Here is a 23,605-nt window from a genome sequence, read left to right as displayed (position 1 = left end):
CAGTGACCTTGAAGCTATTTGTATTCTGCTCAGAGATTCGTCTTCTGGTGGCTGCATTATGTATTCATCAGATTCGGAAAGACTGCCAGCAGTGGTAGCCAGGGGTGAGCTCTCAGAACTGCCCAGAAGCTCTGTCAGACAGCCCAAGCCTGCCTTCCTCTGTTCTTTCTATAGCTGATGGAAAGAGCATGCCTCTGGGGCTTTTTGAAGAGACTAACCTAGATATTCTGAACTGCATTTTGAAGGAATTTCTCTCTCGTGGCTTTCTACGCTGATGTCTAAATCGTTAGGCTGATTTTCAGCTTTCTGACTTAGCTAATAAAGTTAGCTCATAGAACTCACTCTCTCAGTATGGTTTCTGTAACTTGCTTGTTGGTACTGGAAAATATCTATTTGCATATAAAATCTATTCTGTTCCTAAAGAAAAAAGAAAGCCTCAGAAACAATTATACATAACTATTTTTTATGCTTTAAAATGTAATTCCTGAAGGTATCTACACTAATTTAGGAGCTTGTCATGTGCTGAAAGTTATGTGCTGTGTTTTAACACATGATTGTTGCTAACTCCTTTTTTTGTTGTGAAAACTGATGTAGTTTACTACCAGTACCCTCAAAAATTCTTTTTAGTGCAAGAGCACGTCTGTATGAGTCATATCAGAAGAGCATTTGCATTCTCTAAAGCTAGTTTTGGCTAGTCATTGCTTTCATTATGGATAATAAAACCACCAGTTCTTCATGGAAGAAGGACAAACAAGAAAAATATTATATTCTTTCTTGTTCTCTGACTTACCTAGAGTAACAGACTAGTAACTGGTTTTGTTCAATCACCATTGAGTACAGTGCAGATAAAGGCATTAAATGTATACCTTTTCCTTATGTTTTCAGCAGTATACAGACAACTCATTCTTCCCCTAAAACCACCAGTTATTAATATTCTATAGGATTTCTTGGAAAATATAATTATTCTCTGAGTAGATTACAAATCTCAGGATATAAATCCTTATCTAGTGCCATATTAGTTTATCTATTGTCTTTTAAGAAGTAGACTATAAATATTACAGGCATTGATTTTGTATGAGGGCAGGTCAGTAGCTGTCAAAGAACTAAATTTACAGCAACAGTGTATGTTGTAGACGATCAAAGTTGTTTAGTAGGGACTAACTTTTTTCCTGCTCCTCGTCTTAGTTTGTAACATATGAAATTGGCACTAAGATTGAATATTTTTAGGAGGAGATAGAAAATGATCTTTCATATTGCTTGAATCCTTCTTTCACTAACATGAACACAACTACCATCTTGCTGGATTTTATGCTTTTAAAGGTATTGTATCAGTGAATTTCCTAATCTCTCAATGTATTGTAGTGTTTTAAAAAGCACACAGAAATGCAGTTTCAAATAACCTGTTACAAGGATTCTGACTGTAAAATGAAATGTATTTTGTCATAAACCAAAAACTATTGTTTTATCTGTGATACTTTAGGCAATCTAACATTCTTTCCTTTCAGTTATTATATTTCATATACAACTGTCAGAACAAAACTAGTGCATCATTTGCATGCCTCAGAATTCTCTTTTCTGTCATGCTCAAAAATACGGCTTCATTATAGAGACAGATAAGAGATAGGCTAAGAAGAAAAGTACTACCAAGTTAAATACAACCTTAAATGGAAAGAGACTAGTACTGATAGTCTTTAATTTTTCATAAAGTTTTTTTTAAAATGCAGTTTTCTTTACAAATTAGTCTATTTGCTAGGATTGGACTAAATATGGGAGTTACTAAATGAAAAATAATTCTAATAGTTGAGGTGTATTTTCATTAAGATGTATGTTCAGCTTGTAATTTTAAGATTTTTTTATTCATTGTTTAAAATTTTGAAAGCAATTTTAATTGTTCACGGTTTTTTCAATACAGTTATCCTGGTCTTCTGGTAGTACCTCAATCTGTTCAAGACAGTAGTCTGCAGAGAGTTGCTCGCTGTTACCGTCACAATCGCTTACCAGTTGTCTGTTGGAAGAACACTAAAAACAGTACTCTTCTACTCAGATCTGGGGGCTTTCATGGAAAAGGTGTTGTTGGCCTCTTCAAATCCCAAAACACACATACTACAGGTGAGTTGATGCAGCTAGGCTTTCTGTATAAGTAATTTTATGCAGAAATACTTATTTTTCTAGAGGAAATCAGTAATGCAGTTCATTAAAGTCTCAAGATATGAGTGGTTATCAGATATTATATTAGTTCAGTTTAATTACTGTATGTCAAGAAGCAGATTCTGAATGGTATGAAAGTGGTTCAAAAAATGTCAATGAATAATCTGAACAGATATATACGTACCAAAAGTCTTCAGTAAAAGCTGGTATCTGCCAAACGCAATGCAGACCTCCCCTGTTTCCCTTAAATAATCTTTTAAAATAATTTTTTCATTTGCACTTGTTTATGTAATGAGTATATGTTGTCCCTTTTAATAGAGGATTATATAAAATATTAGACACACCATTATAAGTTGGATTTTCTCACATTTTTCATCATAATACTGGTTTTACTTTTTATCTTTCTTTTATACAACATAGAACTGAAAGATTCTGGTTGGGGTCTTTGCTTTAAGTAAATTTCTTCCTTTGTGTGATCAAGCTTGGACCAGCACAAGATTTGTCAGAATAGTTAATTTTTCAATAGAATATAACTTTAGGACAACATTAATTTTGGAAAGAACATTAGTTGACTTTCATCATTCACAGGCAGTGTTTAGGATACTTACTCTGACTACCTGGATTTCCTTCTCTTATGCTGATAGTTTCTTCAGAGTTAATTTCGTGTCAAGAGTGGATTTGGCATATTGTTGAAGAAAAAGTCAACATTCTATTTAATCAAACTGATAGTTGTTCAGAAATTACTCTAGAATTGGGTCATAATTTTTCTTTTTTGAGAAACAGATGATGTGAGGTAGAATTGGAGTACCAGGAACTCACTAAGGTAGCAAAGAAATTCCTCAGTCTTGTTTATATTTGCGTTTCACTCCAATTATGACTAAAATGCAATTAAAAGTTTTGACTCTACTGAATAGTTCTATAGAATTTTTCAAAATCTGTAACAAGCATAATGTAGAAATACATGTAAGTTGCCTGAAAGTAGTTTGAAGATTACATTATTTGAATATTTTCTATGTAGTCCTCCTGAATTTTTCCTTTACAGAGTATCTTTATGAAAGCCACAATTTATTACTTGTAAAGATCAGTTTATATCAGACATAATGTTCAGCTATATGAGGTTTGTGCATATCAAATTCACATTTAAAATCTCAAAATATCAGAGATATTAGAAAAAACATTTTTTACATCAGAGTGTCTGGACTGGCTGTTAACACTAATCTGTGAATCACTAATTATCTGCTAAGTATTCACTACTATAGCATTGACTCAGTGTGTCTCTTCAGTGTTTTGGGGGGGGGCTTAGTTGGAGTGAGGAGAAAGGTAATGAACTGAGTTTTACATAATCCATGTTTGTTGAAAAGAGTCTTAAAATGAATCAGTGAAGTACTACCGATACTGAAGACAGCAGCTGCCAAAGCTATGAGCTACACCAGTTGTTCCACAGGTTTATGGTATGAATCCTAAGCATGGTAATTCAAATGTTAGTCTTAAGACTGATTTAATACTGGTTGTCTTAGCTGAAATACTGGCCAGGCATCTTTCACCTGGGTATAAATAGAATAAATGGAAAAAAATCTTCAGGAATAGTCTGCAAATTATATAAAGACAAACAATTCCATGTTTTCTATAGTAGCTATAATTTCTACATGCATGGGAGTAGGAGAGCCTTCCAAAGCAAGATCTTCAAAGCCTGACGCTTTAAAGTACATTTCCTGCCTGTGATCTCATTGCTTTTGTAGGTGGTTTCTTTTTTAAATCTTACATAGTCTTTTATATTGCTATTGTCATACTTCCAGCAGTATATTAAGCAATAGATAATCTGATTGATAGTTATACACAGGTGCATGTTTTTGCTTCAGTAGGAGTTGTGTACAATGAGGGAAAGTCTATATTGAAAAACACATTGTGATGCAATCTAAGAGGATGAAGATAATGTTAAATTAAATTTGTCAGATGCATACCTCCCTAAACAGAGATTTCATAAGAATAGATTTTTACTAGGCGTTTCTGGATTGATCCAGAGAAACAAAGAAGACCTGCTGGAACTTAATGAACATTTTTGTGTTTTCCTGTTGAGATCAATATGTTATATAACAAGCACAGAACATATTTTTTAGAGAAATTATGCACAGAATTGCTGTATGAAACAAAACTATATGTGCAACAGAACTGTATTTTTCTAACGTCTGTCCACAAAGGTTTATTAACAGATATTTAAATACGAGATGGAGAGTATACAAGTCTTTTCAGAAGTTCCTTTGAAACCTGTAAGTTGGTTTCTAAATTTCACTTCAGCCTTTCTGGGAATTTTTTTGCAGACCATTGTAGTTCTAAATATTTCTTTCTATACCTGAATTGCAAAATATTGGTCAGCTGTCACATAGGAAGACCATTTATGTTTCTTTTATGTAGTAACACTATCCAAGAGAACAGTTGTCTTGATACAGGCTGGATTGTTGACTGTGTTAGGACCTGTTGTATGATAAAGATGTAACCTGCAACCAGGCATATAGAAGCACATATTAGCAGCTGAAGCAATCCTACTGCATTACTAAGCAATGCATTTTTTTCCTGGGATTTATAAAGTTTCTTTTGGGATCTCCATCCCCATCTTTTGTTTAAATCTATGCTGTTTTGATGGCCTTCATGTATGATATAGCACTTAAAAGATCAGTCATGTCGTAGAAATCCCTGTTCATCTGTGCAGATAAGGGGTTCATGCTTGAGTCACCAGTAGTCTTTCGTCCCTTTATACTGCTTTTAAACACTCTGTGATGAGATGATTAGTGGTTAAAGATGAAGGGCAAGTTTTCCATCTGTAATATTTCACAAGGACATCGTTGCCCTCAATCTTTTAATTCAAATATCTGCCCAGTTCACTAACAGTCTTTCATATAAGTCAAGCTATTCCTCTCCTGAGTCTTTTTCCTTTATCACACATAATACTTCACAAAAGAAAACTTTGTAAGTGCAAGTGCTAAGGACATTATGCCTTCGTTTAGACAATTAATTTCATTTCGTTTAACTAAATTGTTAAGACCTAAATTGACTTATTATTGGCATTGCTTCAAGGACCAGGAGACCCAGAGATCATTCGGGTGAATTTCAGAATGCATAAACTCTGCTTAAGAGTTGAAGAGAAAATAATGTTTTTCTTCAGGCTTGTTCCACTTTGTCAGACAGTAACAGCATGATGTTTCCTGCATGCACATTTTCTAATCACTTCCTAATTAATTGTACTTCCAATTCAGACACTAATTTTAACAGGGATATATTGAAATTTCTTTTGCCACCTCCAGCTAATTAGGTTACTGCCTATTAGTCTCCAGCATAGAATCTGATTGGATAATCACTGGAGAAAACTATTTGTAAGTTATCATTGTGGTTTGTCAAAATTGTGCTCAATCAAATTCTTTGACTCTATATCTTATACAAAAACTTGGGGTTTATGGTCAAGATTCCAAAACCTGGTTTAAGCAGCTATGAAATTTTTGTCCTATAACAAGTCCAGAGGTGGCCGCAATAAATTAGAATTACAAAAATTTGGCATTTAAAAAAAATCTGACTCACTGAGACTATACACTTTTTTGTCATTGTAGTATGGCTCAGGACCTGATCTTCATCTCCTTACCTACCTCTAAGTCCTTGCACCTGTACACAAATGGTTAGAGTTTTTCTGGTTAAGAATAATTTTTTTAAATATATCTTAATTTTGAGGGGTTTTCTCTTCGTTCTGTGTTTTGTTACTGGTTTCTGAACTTTTTTAAATCTTAAGATTGTCTTAAGTAGACTGTCGGTTTTACTTCAGTACTTTCTCAGAGCATCATACCTTCTCATCTTGGTTTTTTTTCTTCTCTGCTTTTTAAACTGTGTCTGTTTGCTCTCTGGTGTTGCTTTTATCCAGTCTTTTGCAGTCACTTCTGTCTCTCTGAAATAGTCCTTCTCCATGTCTCCAGTAACTTAAGCAATGTCAGTAACAGCTGGAAAATTATTCTGTCTCTGAGATCTGTAGTCATCTGAAATTACATGCATGTAAAGGATTATTCAGAGGTTTTCAGGGATGGAACTGTGGTTCTCACAACAGTGCAGCCCCCCGCTCCTACAAGTGACCTAAGCACGTGGGATGACACTTCATGAAGTTACCTACTGGTAAAGGAGCAGGTGGGCTGTCCCTAGGGAACAGGAATGTTACTTTTCATAATTGGAGATCCTTTAATGTGTGTTATGCAGATGTGCATGCACTCTCCATCCTCTTTCCTCTATTCCATTAAAAAAGTCAGATTCTGGGTCTAGGGTGCATGAAGGACATGTAGATTGTGTCCACTGATGTGTCTAAATGCAGCAGAGTACATGAACGCTGGTGCCTCTTGATATATGTATACTTGCAGTGAATGGGCAATATATCTCCAGCAATCTTCGGTTACAGGTAAGTAACCTTCCTTTACTGGAACAAGGAAGAGCTCATTGAGTATGGTTTTAACTAACTTCTGTTAAAGAAACAGTTCTGTCGGTTCTCTATACATTTTTTTAAAAGGCTGAAATTTGCTGACAGGTAGCACAAAGTTAGAAATGTTCATTTGGAGGGTGAAGGGAAAACTACATCACCTCCATTCTGTTTGTAATTGATCACTGGCTAGTGATGAGTGTTTCAAGTAGTGACCATGAGGTAACAGACTCTTTCAGAAGTCTCGCTTTGTGTAGTGGAATGAAAGAAAACATTGCTGAGTATCGCTCTGCAGCCAAGTGATGAAGATCTGAGCATTCGTTGTCATTAAAGGAATGGCTTTTTGAACCTTTGATAGACAGTGACATTTTCAATGCTCTGCTTTACATAAGCTTTTTATTTTGCTATTCTTTGTGCTTATAAATGTACTTGTATTTTAATGTATTCCATTCTTATGACTCTAGCTCCTGCTTCATTAGAATCTTCAAGCAGTATAGAACAGGAAAAATACCTACAAGCCTTGCTGAATGTGATATCCGTCCACTGCAAAATGAATGGCAGTAATACTCTCACTGTTAGACCAACAATTGCTCTGTCTCCAGGTACAATTGGTTTATATTATGCTTTTCTATGGTTAAGTTGAAAAGTGAGTTTTCTTGGAGTTGGTGTTAGATCAATGTACCATATGAATTTTGTTGTTTCTTTATTGTTACACTTTCCAGATACCTTATTCACTCTCAGTTGCAGTGAATGTGTTTTACATATGTAAAGGATGTTTATAATATTTCCCAAAATATTGTACAGTATTCTTAATCTGACAGTAAACAATTATTCACCTGTGGGTCATAGTTTTTGATGAAGGTCACTTGAGTATGATGGCCAATCTTGAGGCATTAATAATTTATTACAGTTCTGGTGCAAATAAAATACAGTTGTCCAGAATTTTAACATGCCAAAACTTTCCAGATTTTCTTTTATATCAAATACAACAATTATGTTATATAATAGAATCAAAAGCAAAGATGCACTTTGAAGTCTTTTATAACAAATTGAGCATATTGAAAACTGTATGTTGAATAAGAGACTGATGAATTGAAGAGAATGGAAGATACTACTCTGTTTCATAAAATGAGAAAATACAAGATTGCAAGCTCAGATTCCACATGAAGCAATACACTATTTAGCTGCAGCAGCAAGGGAAAGTATATAGGCATTTTCATGTGTGTTACATACTCATAATGGGCTTCTAATATAATTTCCAAGTAGAGCTTTACTTGTGGTGAAAACTCTTTCAAAAGACACTATTTGAGTTATGCATATGTGGAACCGTGAAGAAAAAAATCCATGTTTTATTTCAGTTATTATATGATGAAACCTGGTAAGGTTTATGTGAAAGTAACCCCAGTGTCTTAGAAAGAGGAGTATGTGACTTGAAATTATGTTTGTCTTGTCTTATTCAGTTGGTGGTAATTGGCCTAACATAGCCAAACAGTAGCTTTTCTCGTAAAATAACACCATTCCCAAAGTGTGCATGCTTTGCTTCATTTATTGTAAAATACGCTGATTGCTTAGCTGTATCTAACATCTCCGTACTGTTGCCAATGTATACATCTGTCTTAAAAAATAAATCTGAAGTACAGAATTGGCAAGCATAAGCTGTATTGTGTGAAAGAGGACATTTTATCAGTTATGTTAAGTGTTAGTCTGAGTAACACTAGTTTTTTTTAATCTTTTATTCTTTTTTTGGCTGACTTTAGGCACTGAAAGGAGGGCTTCAAGAATGTCTACTGTGTTTAAGCAGGTAGTGCCAGGACAAGTGGATGTAAATCTATCTAATAGCTTTGCTCGAGGAGGTTAGTAAGACTAGCTCAAAGTCTATTATTTGAAATAATAAATGGTAACAAAATGTTAGTGAAATAAAAATCATGACACTGCTTACCTATTCATTACTCTGTGAAACAATAAAACAGAAATCTCAGATTAGCCTCCGTTCATAACATTATTTAAGTATCTAATTTCTGTTAAAGTCATTTACCTACCATTGAAATAAAGCTTCTTTCATGTTGGAAATCAGTGGAAAATTAAGCACTCAATTAGGAATTATGTTTCTGAATACTTTGTTATTCATCCGTATTTTTAATTTGTTTAAAATGTATGGCCTGAAAACACATATTTTGTATTAGGATTGAATGCACTTTAGATTCTGCAGTTACAGATCATTCTGGCGTTTGGCTGAAGATTAGCTGATGCTTCATAAAGTTACAAATAGTCTATCTGAATAATTTTACTCTAGGTAAAGGAGGGATTTATGTCCCCAGGTGTAATAAGTAGGGAGATACAGTGCGTTCTTTGGAAATAGTTATTCCCAGAGGGGGGCATTTTATATTTAGTTTATTATCTTTTAGCCCTGAAGGCTTCTCTTTCAATTATTTCTAAGCAACTAAAAGTTTTTTTACTTCCTTTTTGATACCGCGTCTGACATTAGACCTACTTTGACTTACTGAGGTCCTTTCCAACCTAAATTATTGTGTGATAGAAAAACTGTAGCTTCATATCGGGAAGAATAAAACAATTTTGTAGAAAAAACTTGAAAAAAAAGTTGGATGGGATTAGAGAAATGAGAAGGCAGGAGAGAGGAAGGGAAGAAAGAAGGAAAATAGTTAGAGCTTTATAGAGAAGCTATGTGAGAGTTGTAGCAGAAGGGAAGAGAGGAAGGGCAGTTAAACAGTTATCACCAAAAAAATTGAAAAATCTGTGCATTTTCATTAATCACAGTATATGAATATTTCATATCTAAAAGTTCTGTTTATGTTTTCTGCTCACTGTCTTTTTATTGTAGTACATGGAGATGAAAAAACAGAGTGATTTTAACCGGATAGATAAAATGGCTAGGGTCCTAAGAGAACTGGAGTGTTAATAATGTCTGGAATTGTTAGATAGGCTGTGCCCAGCCTGACAATGTACTGAAACAGTGAAAATGCTGGGGAGCCGACAGCAGGTGGTTTGTTGTATTCCATCCCCTTCTGTTGGGACAAAAGCTCCAACAGCAAAGTGGTGCTGAAGGGCACTGAAGGTGCTCCAGATAAGTACGGGAAAGCTCGCTGGTTGACTGTATGGAACATGTCTTTTGAAGATAAAAGGATTGCTGAAATAACTGTTGCTGATTTCTGGGATTAGAGTTTGTGGTAAGTGTGATAGGATGAGTTTGTTGCTACTCCGTGAAAAAAAAAAAAAGGAGTCTTAAGGCAGTATTAGGTCAGATGTGTTGTTTTGTTGGACATTGAAGCCTCTTGGCTAAATTTCAGCAGCAGTCAGGAAGAGAGCAGAGAAGTTATCTTGTGTCTTGCTGGATTGGTGCCACACCTGCTCTGTGTATCTGAAAGGTGTAATAACAGCTCAGTATCTGCAGTCTGTTCACAGTTCAGCAGGACACGTGGGGACTTTTCTGAAACATAAGAATGTTTGACAAGTACAGTGGGAGCTGTAGTGAAGGTGAGAAGTTGACTGGGTAAGAGAGAACAAGGAAAGGGAGTATCTCCCTGTAGAGAAGTATACACCAGGTTTTTTAGATTAGCTAATACAATTCTTTTAGAAGAAACTCTAAAATACACAAAGTATATAGAACCTCTAAAATTGTCGTTCTCAAGTTGATTCAAGTGATTATTTATTGCAAAGTTTTTTTACTCCTTTTTCACAGCTAGCTCTATTTGACATGTGAAGTAGTGTCACAAGACTGTGTGCAGGAGCAAAAATGCAGGTTTTTGGTCAGCTGAAAGAAACACATATACTTAGCAGTCTGAAAATGATGATTTCTCTCGTATTCCTAAGAATAACTCACAAAGCAAAAAAAAAAAAAAAGAAAAAAAGACAATGGGGTTAACTCGTTACTTGATCATAGCAAGCAGCTATGGATTATAAACTACACTGTACAAAATACAGTAGAAATATTTTCGTGGGTTTGATTCTGGATCTCTTCCTTTCCCTGTTTTTATTCTCACACATACCAGAGCTCAAAAGCCAGGTTCAGCTATGATACACCGATTGAAAATGATGTTTTCTACTTTTTGTGCCAGACAATGTATTTTTAATACACTTCTGTTCAAAATTTAAGTTAAAAGATATGTACTAATGTTTGAATAGTATTTCTCATTTTTAAAAATCACAGTTGTTCTGAATACTCATCAGTTGTCTGGAATATTTGTGTCCATGTCAGGTATGGGTTTTTACTTTACCTGGAACATTGTAACAAAGCATTTGCCTAAAGCCCAGTTAAGTTGTTTCTGATATGAAATATTTGGCCAAATACTTACATTTCATAATATGTTTTCATTCATGGACCTTTGGATGATATCTTTCATAAGAATTTTAAGTTCACTCAAAATACATACCTTTTCTTCTTATATTACTTTATAAGTACAGTGTGGTTCTACAGAACAGCACTTCTTACCTGGCATCATTGTGTGATGTAGTAGAATAAAATCTTTTCTAAGTATGATTTGCTGCTGTTGGAAAAATACTAGGGTATTTATGATTAATAAATACAGACTTAGATCAGACATTTATTTTAAAAGCAGGAGACATTAACACTCAGGGTATATTTTAATAAAATATTTGTATTAAAACAAGTTTGATGTGGCTTTTGAGCCAGTATTTATATTTTGAGGCCATATTAATATGATCTGATAGGCATATAAGGCTACCGCTGAAATGAGAATTTTTGCAAGAGGGGGATGAAATGTCTTTGTGTGATAAATATTATATGATTTCTAAATTAGATACTTTCACATAGTCCTTTAAAAATATTTGTAGATGCATAGAACTACCATTGTGCATTCTAATTTGATTTTGAGGTCCATCAAATTATGTACCTAACATGGACTAAAACAGTATTTTTTAAAAAAGCACTAATGTTGAGATTTTTAATTAAGCTAACGTTCAGCTAGATGGAAGCTTCCAATAAAGTATTCAGCAGAATGATTTAATCATTACATTTCCTTTGTTATTATAGTTATGGAAAAATACATGATGGCTGTGCTACATGTTTGAAACTATTGCAAACACAATGAAAATTTTTGATGAATGGGTACTTCACATTTTATATTGGTTTTCTGGCTTGATTGATGTTTTGTCATGTAATGACTAAGATTCGTGTTGTCTGATAAATCATGTACTATAAAGAAATTCAATATATACTAGATCTTTGGAGATTAATAAGTAACCCTTTTCTTTTCTCCTGCAATGTGTCTCGCTGCAATGTGCATTCCATTCCTCCTCCTTCTGTCTTAACTGTTATCTACCAGTGCTTGGGTACAGAGATAAATGTTTCACTCATTCAAATTCCAAATCAGGAACTAAGGGAAGAGTCCATCAAGGTACTGTATTCTGTGTCCTCAAAGCACATTCTTTTCTACCATCTTCATAACTACTACAATATCATAATACATGCTAAAGTGATACTGACAGAAAGCCTTGATTCTGCATTAACAAAACTTTTTAGTTTTTTTAGTTAGGTGTTGTGGGTTTGTTTTGTTTGGGGGTTTTTTGGCCACTGAATGTATGATACAATGATTAGTCACACATTTCACCTTGTTAATCTTTAATAATGTTATGATTTAATGCAGAGTGATATGAAGAAAGTTTTTGGTATGAAAATTCTAAACAAAAAAAATAATTTTCAAAATAACATTTAGTACTCCTACTGCTTTACTGAAATAGCTAAGAAATACTGTTACCTAGTTAATGAACATTCTTTCCAAAATTACTGTTAGCGAACAGGAAAAAATTTGTTTCTGTCAAATTAGAAAGTCATAATAATATGGCATATGTCAAATAATGAAAGCTAGATAACGCTGACAAAAAATAAGATACTAGGCAAAATTAGAATAGAAATGTAACTGTGTCTTTTAATCACTGTTATCCATCACTGGTAAGCATGTTCATCTTGCATGTGTTTGTAACCAGTTTTGTAGCTTTCGATGTGCTACAGGCACTAATGATAGCCTGCATTTGTAAAGAGTTAAAGTGCCACTCTGTATTTTTGTATATATCATCTTTGGGGACAGTTGTCTGTGGTGGAGCTAGCATTTTTTCATACTAAATGAGCAAGAAATTATTTCTCTTATTAAATGCTTGCTGTGATTTCTTCTTGCTAAAGTCTTTGTTATTTCATTTATAGTAGTTGAGATGTGGAGCAAAAGTTTGTACTAAGTGTACTACTTCACTATGTGAGGTATTTTATAGAGCTAGCTGTCTTTGAAGTGGAAACTGTTTAGAAATGTTACCAATTCACAAGTTCCTAGCCAAACATTCTCAGTTACTCATATTTATTTGCTCACATCTAAGACTAATAGCCAGATAGGCTGACAAGCTAAACTTTACAGACAAGTCCCTGTTGAGGATTACTATATATAGTTATTCTTTAATAGAAACATAATCCTGCTTCTAAAAAATATAATTAAATTATTTTGCTGGTTGAGCTATCTCAGTGGAATTTTACTGTTATCTGCATCTTTTTACTTCTATTCAAGAAATGGTAACTGTGCGTATTATTGGACTTCCCTGAAGTGGTTGGGGTTTTTTTTTTGTACTGTAATATCTTAAATTTCTGATACTATAAGGTATTTCTGGTGCCTCTTTCAGATATCTTGCTTCACAGATTTATGCATAAGAGTCTCTTCTGATAATCTGATTTACTGCATATTGAATTTCACACTGCCATTTGAATGCCAAATGTAGTATACTTTAAGGGATTTGATTTTCAAGTAGGGCTATTTATATTCTGAAAATCAAGTACCTTTCACATTCCTCACAGTGGAGACACAGAAACAATCTCACAAAATCACTGCTATTAACTAAGGCACAAGAAACAGAAAAACATTTACAACTTGTCTTTTCTTCTGCTAGTGCTAAACAGACTTTGGCAATCTGGTGTATCACTACTTTTATGTTGAAATCACAAAACTTACTTAAGTGTGATCAGATCAGAGCAGATCTGTGTGCTGTGGGAGTTTCTTCCTCTGGAAATGACAATATAGCTGCATCAGCAAGGCACAATATATAAACTAAAAATGCTGTTGAAAGACAGAGGTTATTATGTTGGTACAATGCCATTCAAATATTTCTGCACTGCTTTCAGATGCAAGTCCGTGATTCCACATCATACTGCACTGTTTCAAGCCCATGCTGTTGCTAGCTTTGGGACTTCTGTACCATGCCCTGCTGCCAGAGTAATGGCCAGATTAAAACTGTAAGACTGTGATCTAGGAATTCTTCTCTCTACTGACACGACTATACCACAGTCACTTCTGCTAGAATATGGTCATGAAACATGATTAAATGAAGAAATTCCTTAAATGCACTTTCATTTCTAATTGCCCACTAGACATGGACAATTAAAAACTGAAATTCATGGCATTCTTTGTTTTACTCATGGCATTTCAAGAATAAATACGGCATACTTCATCCTGAAATTTAATATTTTAATTGATCACCCTTATATACGTTTTCATTACAATACGATATGGTTGATAGTGTTACATCATGTCGGACAAAAGGAACACTGGAATTCTAAGTAACGAAATTTTAACTGATACTATTTAAGTGATACAGTACTATTCTTTACCAGTTAGACTGCCAAATTAATATGCCTTTGACAAGGAAATACATCAGATTTTTGATCCTACTAAAAGTACACTAGCAATTTAATTTTCATACATTTAAATGGATGTTAATTACTTGCAAGTTGTGATTCATTTTATCATTGTCTTACTGATATCATAGCAATCGTTTTCTCTACAATAGAAAGTGCTGTGCAGTTTTATTAGTGTTTTAGGTCAAAGACAATGCAGTAGGATGCTTTTGACAATTTTTGTTATGAAAATATTTCTTTCTAGCATGTGGTATTAATTATGTCTTATGATGGATGTAAATTACACATTTAAGGACTTTATTTTCCAAATTATGTTTTGGCAAATGCCTTAATAATTATGACCTCCAGTGCCTCATGCAAAGAGGTTTTAAAATACTTTTCATCTTTATGAAGGTGTATGGGCGAGTCTTCGTTCAAGCAACCGATTTATCAACGCTCAGACTCCATTCATAGATGTTGGTGCAAGACTTGCAGGGAAAGATAACACCACTTCCTACAGTAGCAGCACTTTTCTGCAAAGTCAGCTTTTGAGACGGCAAGCAGCCCTCTATGTATTTGGAGAAAAATCTCAGTTACGGGTAATGGCATTTTTTTTTTTTCAATGTTAACTTAGTTTTTATTTGGCTTGAGTTTAATAACACTAATGTTTTTACAAAACAGTAAATAATATTCTAGATAAGATAGATGGGTAACTCTCCTAAAGGTGTAAAGTCTTAGAAGGATTATTCCTATATGAAGAATAACCGTTAATGCCATATAACTCAGTGGGATCTGGGAGGGTGAAAAATCAAGTTCTGTGGTTATATAATACAACAAAGTAAACATAAATTAAAATATACTAAATTACTTTAAAGAGCAGCTAAAGATCAGGCTCAAACTCACAAAAGTTCTGTGAGTAGAGCCCTATTTGATACTTTTGCTCAAGTACTCATGTAGTAGAGGGAAGAGGTGCAAATATGGGTAACAGATGACTAGAGTAATGGAATAGCTTTTATACAAGGCAAGAGCATTCAAACTGGGAAGGATGTGGCTAGGAAGGAAATACATTGCTAGGCAACAGAGCATCCAGCAAAGCCCATGTGTTTGGAAGTCACCTTGTCTCCACTGTTGCCCTGCCCTGGCTTTGCAGGGAGCAAGGGCAGCAGAGTTTGGCTCCGCTCAGTGTAGCTGCGGGGATAAAGATGAGTGATGGGACTGTAGGCAAATGGAGCGGAGCTGGTGCAGCAGCAGTGGAGCTTGCTGCCCCGTTCAGAGGCTGTTCAGAGCTATTCCAAGGCAAGTGCTGAAGTTCTGTAAATTCTTGCTTTCAGAGCCACACTTAATTATACCTAAATACATACTACTGTACTCCAATTCTGCTGACTACTCATCTAATGTTAGGCTGAGTCGTCATCTTGGTGATTTCTGTTTTGGGAAACATGAAACAGACTTATTTGGTAATTTAAAGTGCAATTTTATTTTTCCTGATGCATTGAAATATGCTATGAAGCAAATGGAATGTTGTTAGTCAGGAAAGCGATTACCAGAGAAGAAAACCTTCCTTACTGTGGGCAGCATGTAAACTCACATGAATCCAAATTGATGTGAAGAAAACCACCCCAGAAGTCTGACCATCCTGGTTCGATTACATTAAGATGACCATGATGACTACAGTGTCATACACCTCTCTGGATAGATTTTAATATTTTAGATGCAGTTGTTGAAGAAACAGGTATCCTTTGCATTAATTATTGGTAGTATTACTTTTTTTCAGAAAAGGTTTGCATATTTTTTTTTTTAAAATCTCTGCATTCAAAGATTGAAAAATCAATTGTTTTCTATTTTCTTATTTGAAATGTGAACATACATAAAATACTATGCATTTTTTGCAATACATAACTTGCAAAAGCAGTTATTGGTAGTAGGAAAATACATCAGTATTAAATTATTTCAGAATTTACGTTATATCAGGAGATGGAAATACCATGCTGTATAAGAATGATAAAATTATTTGCAAATTTTGTTTCTATTTTGACTTTTTTGTAATTTCAAGTGTTCTTTTATATCTTCTTCGTATTTCCAGTTGTATTTCAAAATTATGATTATATAAGAGAAATTAGTTCTTATTACATTTTTACTTTGTCTTTTATAGTTGGTTTGCAAATGAATTTTCCTTTTGGTTTCTTCGTTACACATTGGTACACAAAGACATTTTTAATTAGATTTCATTTGACATTCTATCACTTTCTAATATAATTATCATAACAGTAATTTTCAGAAATATCCTGTTAAGTCTATAATCAAAGTGTTCTAATATAATACAATAGAGCATAAGAATATAACATAAAAGACCAAACAGAAATTTCAAAAGTGAACATCATTTATCATTATTAGAACAAACTGTTCTTTTGAACAGTAAGAAAACTTTATTTTCCTGCAAAATTTTTCAGTTTTATTGAGTTGGTATTTTCATTTGCTGTTCTGGAGAACATTCTTCCCAAAGTTTTCAAACAGGTCTATTCATATCAATTTTTCATCTTGTTAAGTCTTCTTTTATAACCATAACCCCCAGCAGGCTCTGGGGAAGGACACACTTCAGCAAAGAGGAATACAGGAAGAGTAATGCAGAAGAAACAATTGCATAAAATTAAATTGCCATAATCCAGCAATAACAGTTACTCACATTTCTTTTTGTTTAATTACTTAATGAATGATAAGTGAAGAGTTCAATCATGCATCTAAAGCTACACAGTAGAAACATCTTTAGTCTACTGCTTTGAAGTAACCCTTTAAACCACTTGTGCAAAAAATGGAAATTGTTTAACGTATCAGCAGTCACAAGTTGGGTGGGGATAATATGTTAGTGCTTATTACAGGTGAAAACATTTTCAGTATATTACCATACAAGTGTATTGTTATGCAATATATGAAAAGAGATGATTATTGGATATACAAACAAAAAGCATTGGACAAAATCAACATGAAATGGTCTGAAGTCCAGTACGATGTATGTAACTGGGAAACTGTAAAACTCAATACTTCAAGGAGCCTTACATTATGCTGGATGAGTTCCTTGCTGGTTTAGAGCTTATGAGTTTTTCACTTTTTTTTTGTTCTGTTTAATAATACAATTTTGCAGAAGATTAGTCACCTATGGGCATTTCTAAAGAAAAGTGTATTGTGTTAGCAAATGTAAGAATAAAATTACATAGTGATTGATTGTTTTGAACCTTCTAATTGATTTCTTTCTAGTTTATAAGGTCAATTCAACTTTTGTTTTTGTATAAAGAAGTCTTGTTGATTTTTGATTGTGAAGTATTTTCCTAGCTTTTGTTAGCACCCTGCTAACTTGGAATTTTGTGCTTTGTAAAGGGCATGGCAAAGCATGCATTACGGACATTGATTCCTGTAATGACCTGCTTTGCCCTGCTAAATATCATGTCTTATAAATTGATGATACAAACAGAAATATATAACATTTTAAGGAAATTTGTGCTACTTTTCTCAATTGCTTTTGTCATGCGTTATTACAACTTAGCATTGTAAAAAAGAAAGTTTGCTAGTTAAGCTATTGAATTTATTTTTGAACCATGCCAAAATCTAAATGGAACTACATCTGGGCTTTCACTTCCCTATAATTTCTTTTGGCATCCAATGAAGCAGCTTAATGAAGATTATTTGCAGGCCAAGTTTAATTCCATCAAAGAGCAATTTCTGAAGAGAACTGAAAGTTTGCTGTGAAGATCTTCAGTGATGCTTCATATATGAGAATTGTTTTGTTTTGTTTTGTTTTTCAATTAGCTAACTTGATCTCTTAATTAAGTATTTCTAAATGCAATAAGTAAAACAAAACATGAAGAATTCTACTAGGAAAACCTCACGTACCTCTTGGAGGTTATATCAGGTATTCCCTGACAACTGTTCTATGTTGAACTAGGTACTTTAGACAAACAACTGTCTCAATGTGGCGTGACCACTTAGATGAGTCAGCTAGTTTGCTGTTTTGGGCAGTGCATCCTGCTGTTATGAGTAGCAGATGGGTACTTTATTATGGTACATTTTGCAAGTGTTGTGAGGATTTTTATTATCCAGGGCAGCTATTTAACTAAACAGATTTTTAATTGAGAATTGAAATATTTAGCAATAAAGCATGAAAGACTTGGAGATTTAATGAGACTGTCAGTGAAAGATATGCTTTCCATTTAAATTATATCTGCTGTTGTCCTTTTCATACAGGGATTCAAACTTGATTTTGCTTTGAATTGTGAATTTGTTCCAGTTGAATTCAGTGACATCCGACAGACAAAGGCAAGCTTTAAAAAGCTGATGAGAGCTTGTGTTCCCAGCACTATTCCTACAGATTCTGAGGCAACATTCCTTAAAGCACTTGGGGAGTCAGAGTGGTTCCCACAGGTAATTTATATGACAAGTACTTCTAATAATCTGTATGCAGTACTGCTTGCACAAAATAAATTTTGTGTTCTTCTGACAGGGAACTATTCTGTTCTAACCAGCTGTTTTTCTTTGTTCATTGTAATTATTTTGCATGCTATCAATTTTGTTATTACGTTAGTGTTATTTTAATACAAGCATAACATTTACAAATGTGGGAGGCATTTTTTATAACATAATTTGTGGTTTATTACATGGAACATACACAAATGGAGATCATAACACAATTTATGGTCTTGGTTTTAATTGCTTTTTCTTATTTTGTATATTTTAAAAATCAGAAAGAAGTATGGAATAATAAATGAGCCTTTTAATTTTAAAACTGATATCCTACTCTTCATATGTGTTCCCACCCTGAATTTCCATATGCACAAGTATTTCACAAATAGGCTAGCATCTGTTACGTGTTGTGGGATATGGGGAAGTGTTTGCAGGGCAGAGGGCGTGTTAAACTGTTCTTTCTGAATCTGTTCCTTTACTTCCCTACCCCATATTCTCTTATATAAAGATGAACCAAGCGAAGGCAAGACTGGAAATAACTTTGCAAGATTCAAAGTAAGAAGGATGTAGAGAAGTCAGTGCTTTATACATCTAAAAACATTGTAATTCTAGTGAATGTTTTCTAACAGTTGCATGATACGTTTTGGAATCCGGTGCTGAATATATTCTTCTCAAATGAAGTTAATCGTAGAAAACAGAATGGACACTTACGCTGATTTCTTAAGGAGGAAATACCTGTAGTTAACACGGTCATTTCAGCAATTATGCATCAGAAAATGTACTCCTGGTTGAGATGTGCTGCAGTGCAAACAGTGGCTTAACGTCTTCCCTTGAGGTGTGATCACTCCTTAGAGAGTGTAGGAGTTGGTCATTGCTGTGTCTGGCCACCACCACCTTCAGAAAGGGGAGAAGTGGGGAGAGCATGAAGACTTGACTCATTCATCATGTGAACATTTTCAATCAGAGTAGTTGAACAAGTTGATCTGTAGATAAAGGAATCGAACGTCACTTTGATGAAATAAACATGTCCCTATTGCAGCACAGAGATCGAGGGGAGATTATAACATCAGAGTTACTGTCTTTGAGAGGTAAAGTAATGGTGTATCAGTCTTTGCTCAGGACTAGAACATGTCACACATGTTCTGTGACATGCAAACCACATTTCTGTGGTTTAAATCATGTTGTATGTGTCTTATTTGATAATTTATGACTGATTTGACACATTTTCTACTATTTCAGTGGAAGAACTAGATCTGTCATCTTGGAAATGTGTTTTTATTGTATTAAGCTTTCCTCTCTTGGGCAATAGAAGCTACACAGTATTAATTTTAACACCATATCAGCTAAATATTTCTTTATAAGTATGTGAATATAGAAGAAGAAATTTTACATGCTGCCCTGTCTTCTGAGTACAAATTATAAAAACAGTGGTTTTTATATTGAATGTGTATAAACAGATTGCATATTAGTTTCTTCATTAAGGATGACAGAAAACAGTCTTTCTTCTCTTCTACTGCTTAAGAAAGTACAGAACAATAAACAGACTGCTTAGTTTTAGAAGTGGTGCTCTTTTCAATATTTTTCTACTAAAAATTGCAGGAAAATTAGTTTCTTTTATTTTCTAAGTAATGGCTATGTGCATATTTAGAGGAGGTAAGTGTTTTCAATCACTGTTTCCATGGTAATATTCATACAATTTGGGGTTTTTTAATAGGTAAAAATCAGACTGCCCTAAACAAGGATGAATTTTCTAGGGTTTAGCTGTTGTTTGGTTGATCTTTTTTCTTCTTATTTTCTCCCTAAGTCACTTTCCTGTGCCTTCTGTACTTTCTGAACTTACTTTTTTCCTTGCATAAATGTTCTTAGATGTCTTTTGCTATCTTTTATTTGTTTTCCTGTACTGCTTTCTCCTTTCTTTCAGGCTTTCACCTTTACTACTGCTGCTATTGGTTAGATTGTATTGAGTGTTCTGCAAAGAGCAGTTTCATTCGACTATAAAAAACTGAATTGCTTATATATTGTCTATTATGTTGTACACCAAGAATGCTGTCATAGTATGACAAAAATGGTAGAAACATATAGATTTTCCTTAGTAATAACATTGTTTTGGCTCATAATAAGGTAAAATTGCTAAGATTCACCTAAATTTTTAAACCTGCTTATAGGTATCATGTTTGAATCAATCTCAATCAAGTCAATAACCCTTCCCACAGAAATTAACTAGCCAACCTGCTCAAGAAATTTGAGTATTACTGCATAATGAATATTAGAATGCAAATAATTAATGTGTCCTCTTTCCATATGTTTTAGTCAAAGTATAAGAAACACTGTTTAATCTATCTAAACTATTTACGGATTATAAAAATAGGATTTTTCTGTGTTTGTTTTTAAGTTTGTGGTTTGCTGTTGTTTTATTATTATTATTATTAAATTAATTAATTTCCAGCTTCTGTGGGATTGAGCATTAGAAACATTATCTTGTAAATATCTTACATGAGTTCTTCCATCAAAGTACACAGTGACTCTATGGAACCTTAACATTTCTCAGGAAATTATTTTAGCGTTAAGCCAGGGATGGAATTTCTCAACAATAAATCTGCCAGCTGTGTTGTTCCCATTCTCCTTTTTACGACAGCTATTTTATTACAGTCCTCATTGATTTTAATAGCTTAAGTTCCTGTGTTCAAATCTTTGCTTAGTTCTGTTGTAATTAAGATGAAAGTCCTGAGATTTACATTTTATAGCTTTCTAATCTGTTGCAACACTGCATTTCTCTGTGCTGTGTGTCAATTTCAGAATACATATTTTAATATTAAATATGAAAATCTTTTGTTTGTTGATAATATCTAGAAATTTTTCTTATACTTGAGTATGTTACTTATTTGTAATACTTTATAGCTTCACAGGATAATGCAGTTGGCTGTGATCATCTCTGAGCTCCTGGAAAATGGTTCTTCTGTCATGGTTTGTTTGGAAGATGGCTGGGATATTACTGCGCAGGTAAGCTGCTATTAAAACCTTGAAAAAGCTAAATATCAAGAAGAAACACCCAGCAATACTTTTTTACACAAATGACTGATAATTTGGTATAACATTAATAAATTTGTGTTGTGGCAGTAGAGAAGAAACTAGAATATGTAGATCCTTGCATTCATTTGCAATTTACACCATGATAGAGTTCCTTAAAATGGATTTGTTCCAAAGGTCCAGACAAACTTACAGTTCTAAAGCTCAGATATAAAATCTGCATTCCTGCGCGTGACCATATGTAAGAAGGAAAGCTGAAAGTTGCCACAGCTGATCATTTAGCTTCGTAAACAGTACACTGTAAACATGGGAGAGAAGGAGAGGAATTCTTTCTCTTGCCATTCGCTTTCCATAAATGAAGTTAGAAGACCATATATAGGGAGAAAACTTAATTTGTGCCAAAGTGACTGTAACACCTACTGCAAGGACAGATCACCACAACAGATAACTTTCTGCAACAAACTATAAATTAGGTGTATGAATACCTGCTGCCTCATTTAATGGATGCATTCTTTTCATGTATTTTTTTCATAATTCAGAAGATAAACACAGATATCAATAATTCTAGTAAATAAAAACTTCATGTGCAGCCAGTATCCTGACACTAGGTAAAAAAAAACCTCAAAAGCATTGGAATCACTGTCAAACAATGAATACTACAGAAGAGGACATAAATACCTGGAAGTGAAAGAAGTCTGGGATGCATTTTAGTTTCCTGAGATGCTCTCTGTAAAAACAGGCTGAAGTTGGCTGGTGATGCACCATAGCATGGCAACACTGCAGAAACTCTAAAGTCACCCTCAGGACCAATTCTTTAACACTTTATTTGCTGAGGCAGCCAATACTGTTTCATAAATGTTTACTATCTTTATTTTGTGAATAGAAGTGGTTTTATTTCAAGTGTAATTTAAATGTGGTAAACATTATAATGATTTCCAAAGTCTGTAGTTGCTCAGGTTTGAATTTTACAGACATTGTGAAGTCACCCTCAGTGTAATTGAAGTTTTTTCATGTGGGATGTTACTTGGTTTGTTTTATAAAAATACTTAATGTATGTGGTAAAATACTTGTAATTGAGTTTATATGAAGGCTTTTTTTCATGAGCTATAAACAGATCGTGAAATATTTATATTCATTGACTAAATTGTTCTCCTAATTTCTGTCACTCTTAACACAATATATCCTGTCTTATGATCTAGGTAGTATCTCTGGTGCAGTTACTCAGTGATCCCTTCTATAGGACACTTGAAGGTTTCCGAATGCTGGTGGAAAAAGAATGGCTCTCTTTTGGTCATAAATTCAGTCAGCGTAGTAATCTGACTCTCAACTGTCAGGGTAGTGGATTTGCTCCTGTTTTCTTACAGTTCTTAGACTGTGTGCATCAGGTAAGTTAATCTCTATCTAATTTTAGCTTACAAGTGTGTAGATGCCACTATTTCAGATTTTATAGATAATATTTTCTGAGAAGACTACTCAAGAAGAGCTGGAATGGTTGCCTGGATGAGACTGTCCCATCCACACAAAGCAGACTAAGTGAGATGGTTGGCATAATAGATCTTTTAAGGTCATTTATGCAGAGATTTCAAATAAAAATTTTTTAAGCTTAAGATTGGGTTTTGGCAGTCTGGAGTACCTTTTATTCCAAAGAAGAAGTTGACTGTTAGTACAGTGACCAGACAGTTTTTAATTCCTTGTGCTTGATGATGAGCTTAGAAGAGGCTTTGAACTCTGTAAGTTCTGGAAACAACAAGCTATAAACCAGAGGGTCCTGAGGTGTTCTTATTTTTATATATGCTGCAGGTTCAAAAGAAGACAAACACCAAAAGTTACCTCATGTAGGAAGAAGTTAGGTTAAGAATTTTACACTAATTTCAGGTTCATTCTAAAGTCTGTCCTTTTCTTCATCT

The 23,605-nt window shown here is 34.0% G+C and overlaps 1 protein-coding gene across 6 annotated transcripts in view; it reads left to right on the top strand.

Moving 5' to 3' along the window:
• SBF2 (SET binding factor 2) overlaps nt 1-23,605 on the top strand; it is a 267,969-nt gene that overhangs the window by 220,880 nt on the left and 23,484 nt on the right. For 4 of the 6 annotated variants that reach the window (XM_042784693.1, XM_042784694.1, XM_042784697.1 and 1 more), the window contains 8 exons: nt 1,913-2,109; nt 7,057-7,194; nt 8,350-8,445; nt 11,893-11,964; nt 14,634-14,818; nt 18,456-18,632; nt 21,570-21,671; nt 22,898-23,083. In XM_042784693.1, the coding sequence (XP_042640627.1) occupies nt 1,913-2,109; nt 7,057-7,194; nt 8,350-8,445; nt 11,893-11,964; nt 14,634-14,818; nt 18,456-18,632; nt 21,570-21,671; nt 22,898-23,083 (1,153 nt within the window). The remainder of the gene's footprint in view (nt 1-1,912; nt 2,110-7,056; nt 7,195-8,349; nt 8,446-11,892; nt 11,965-14,633; nt 14,819-18,455; nt 18,633-21,569; nt 21,672-22,897; nt 23,084-23,605) is intronic. The other 2 variants (XM_042784695.1, XM_042784698.1) reach the window with 2 other exon arrangements.

The sequence above is a fragment of the Tyto alba genome, unplaced genomic scaffold (genome assembly GCF_018691265.1).
Source record: "Tyto alba isolate M040663 unplaced genomic scaffold, T.alba_DEE_v4.0 Super-Scaffold_8, whole genome shotgun sequence".
Taxonomy (NCBI): Eukaryota; Metazoa; Chordata; class Aves; order Strigiformes; family Tytonidae; genus Tyto; species Tyto alba.
Note: the sequence above shows the minus strand (reverse complement) of the source record. Positions and strands in the feature narration are given on the sequence as shown.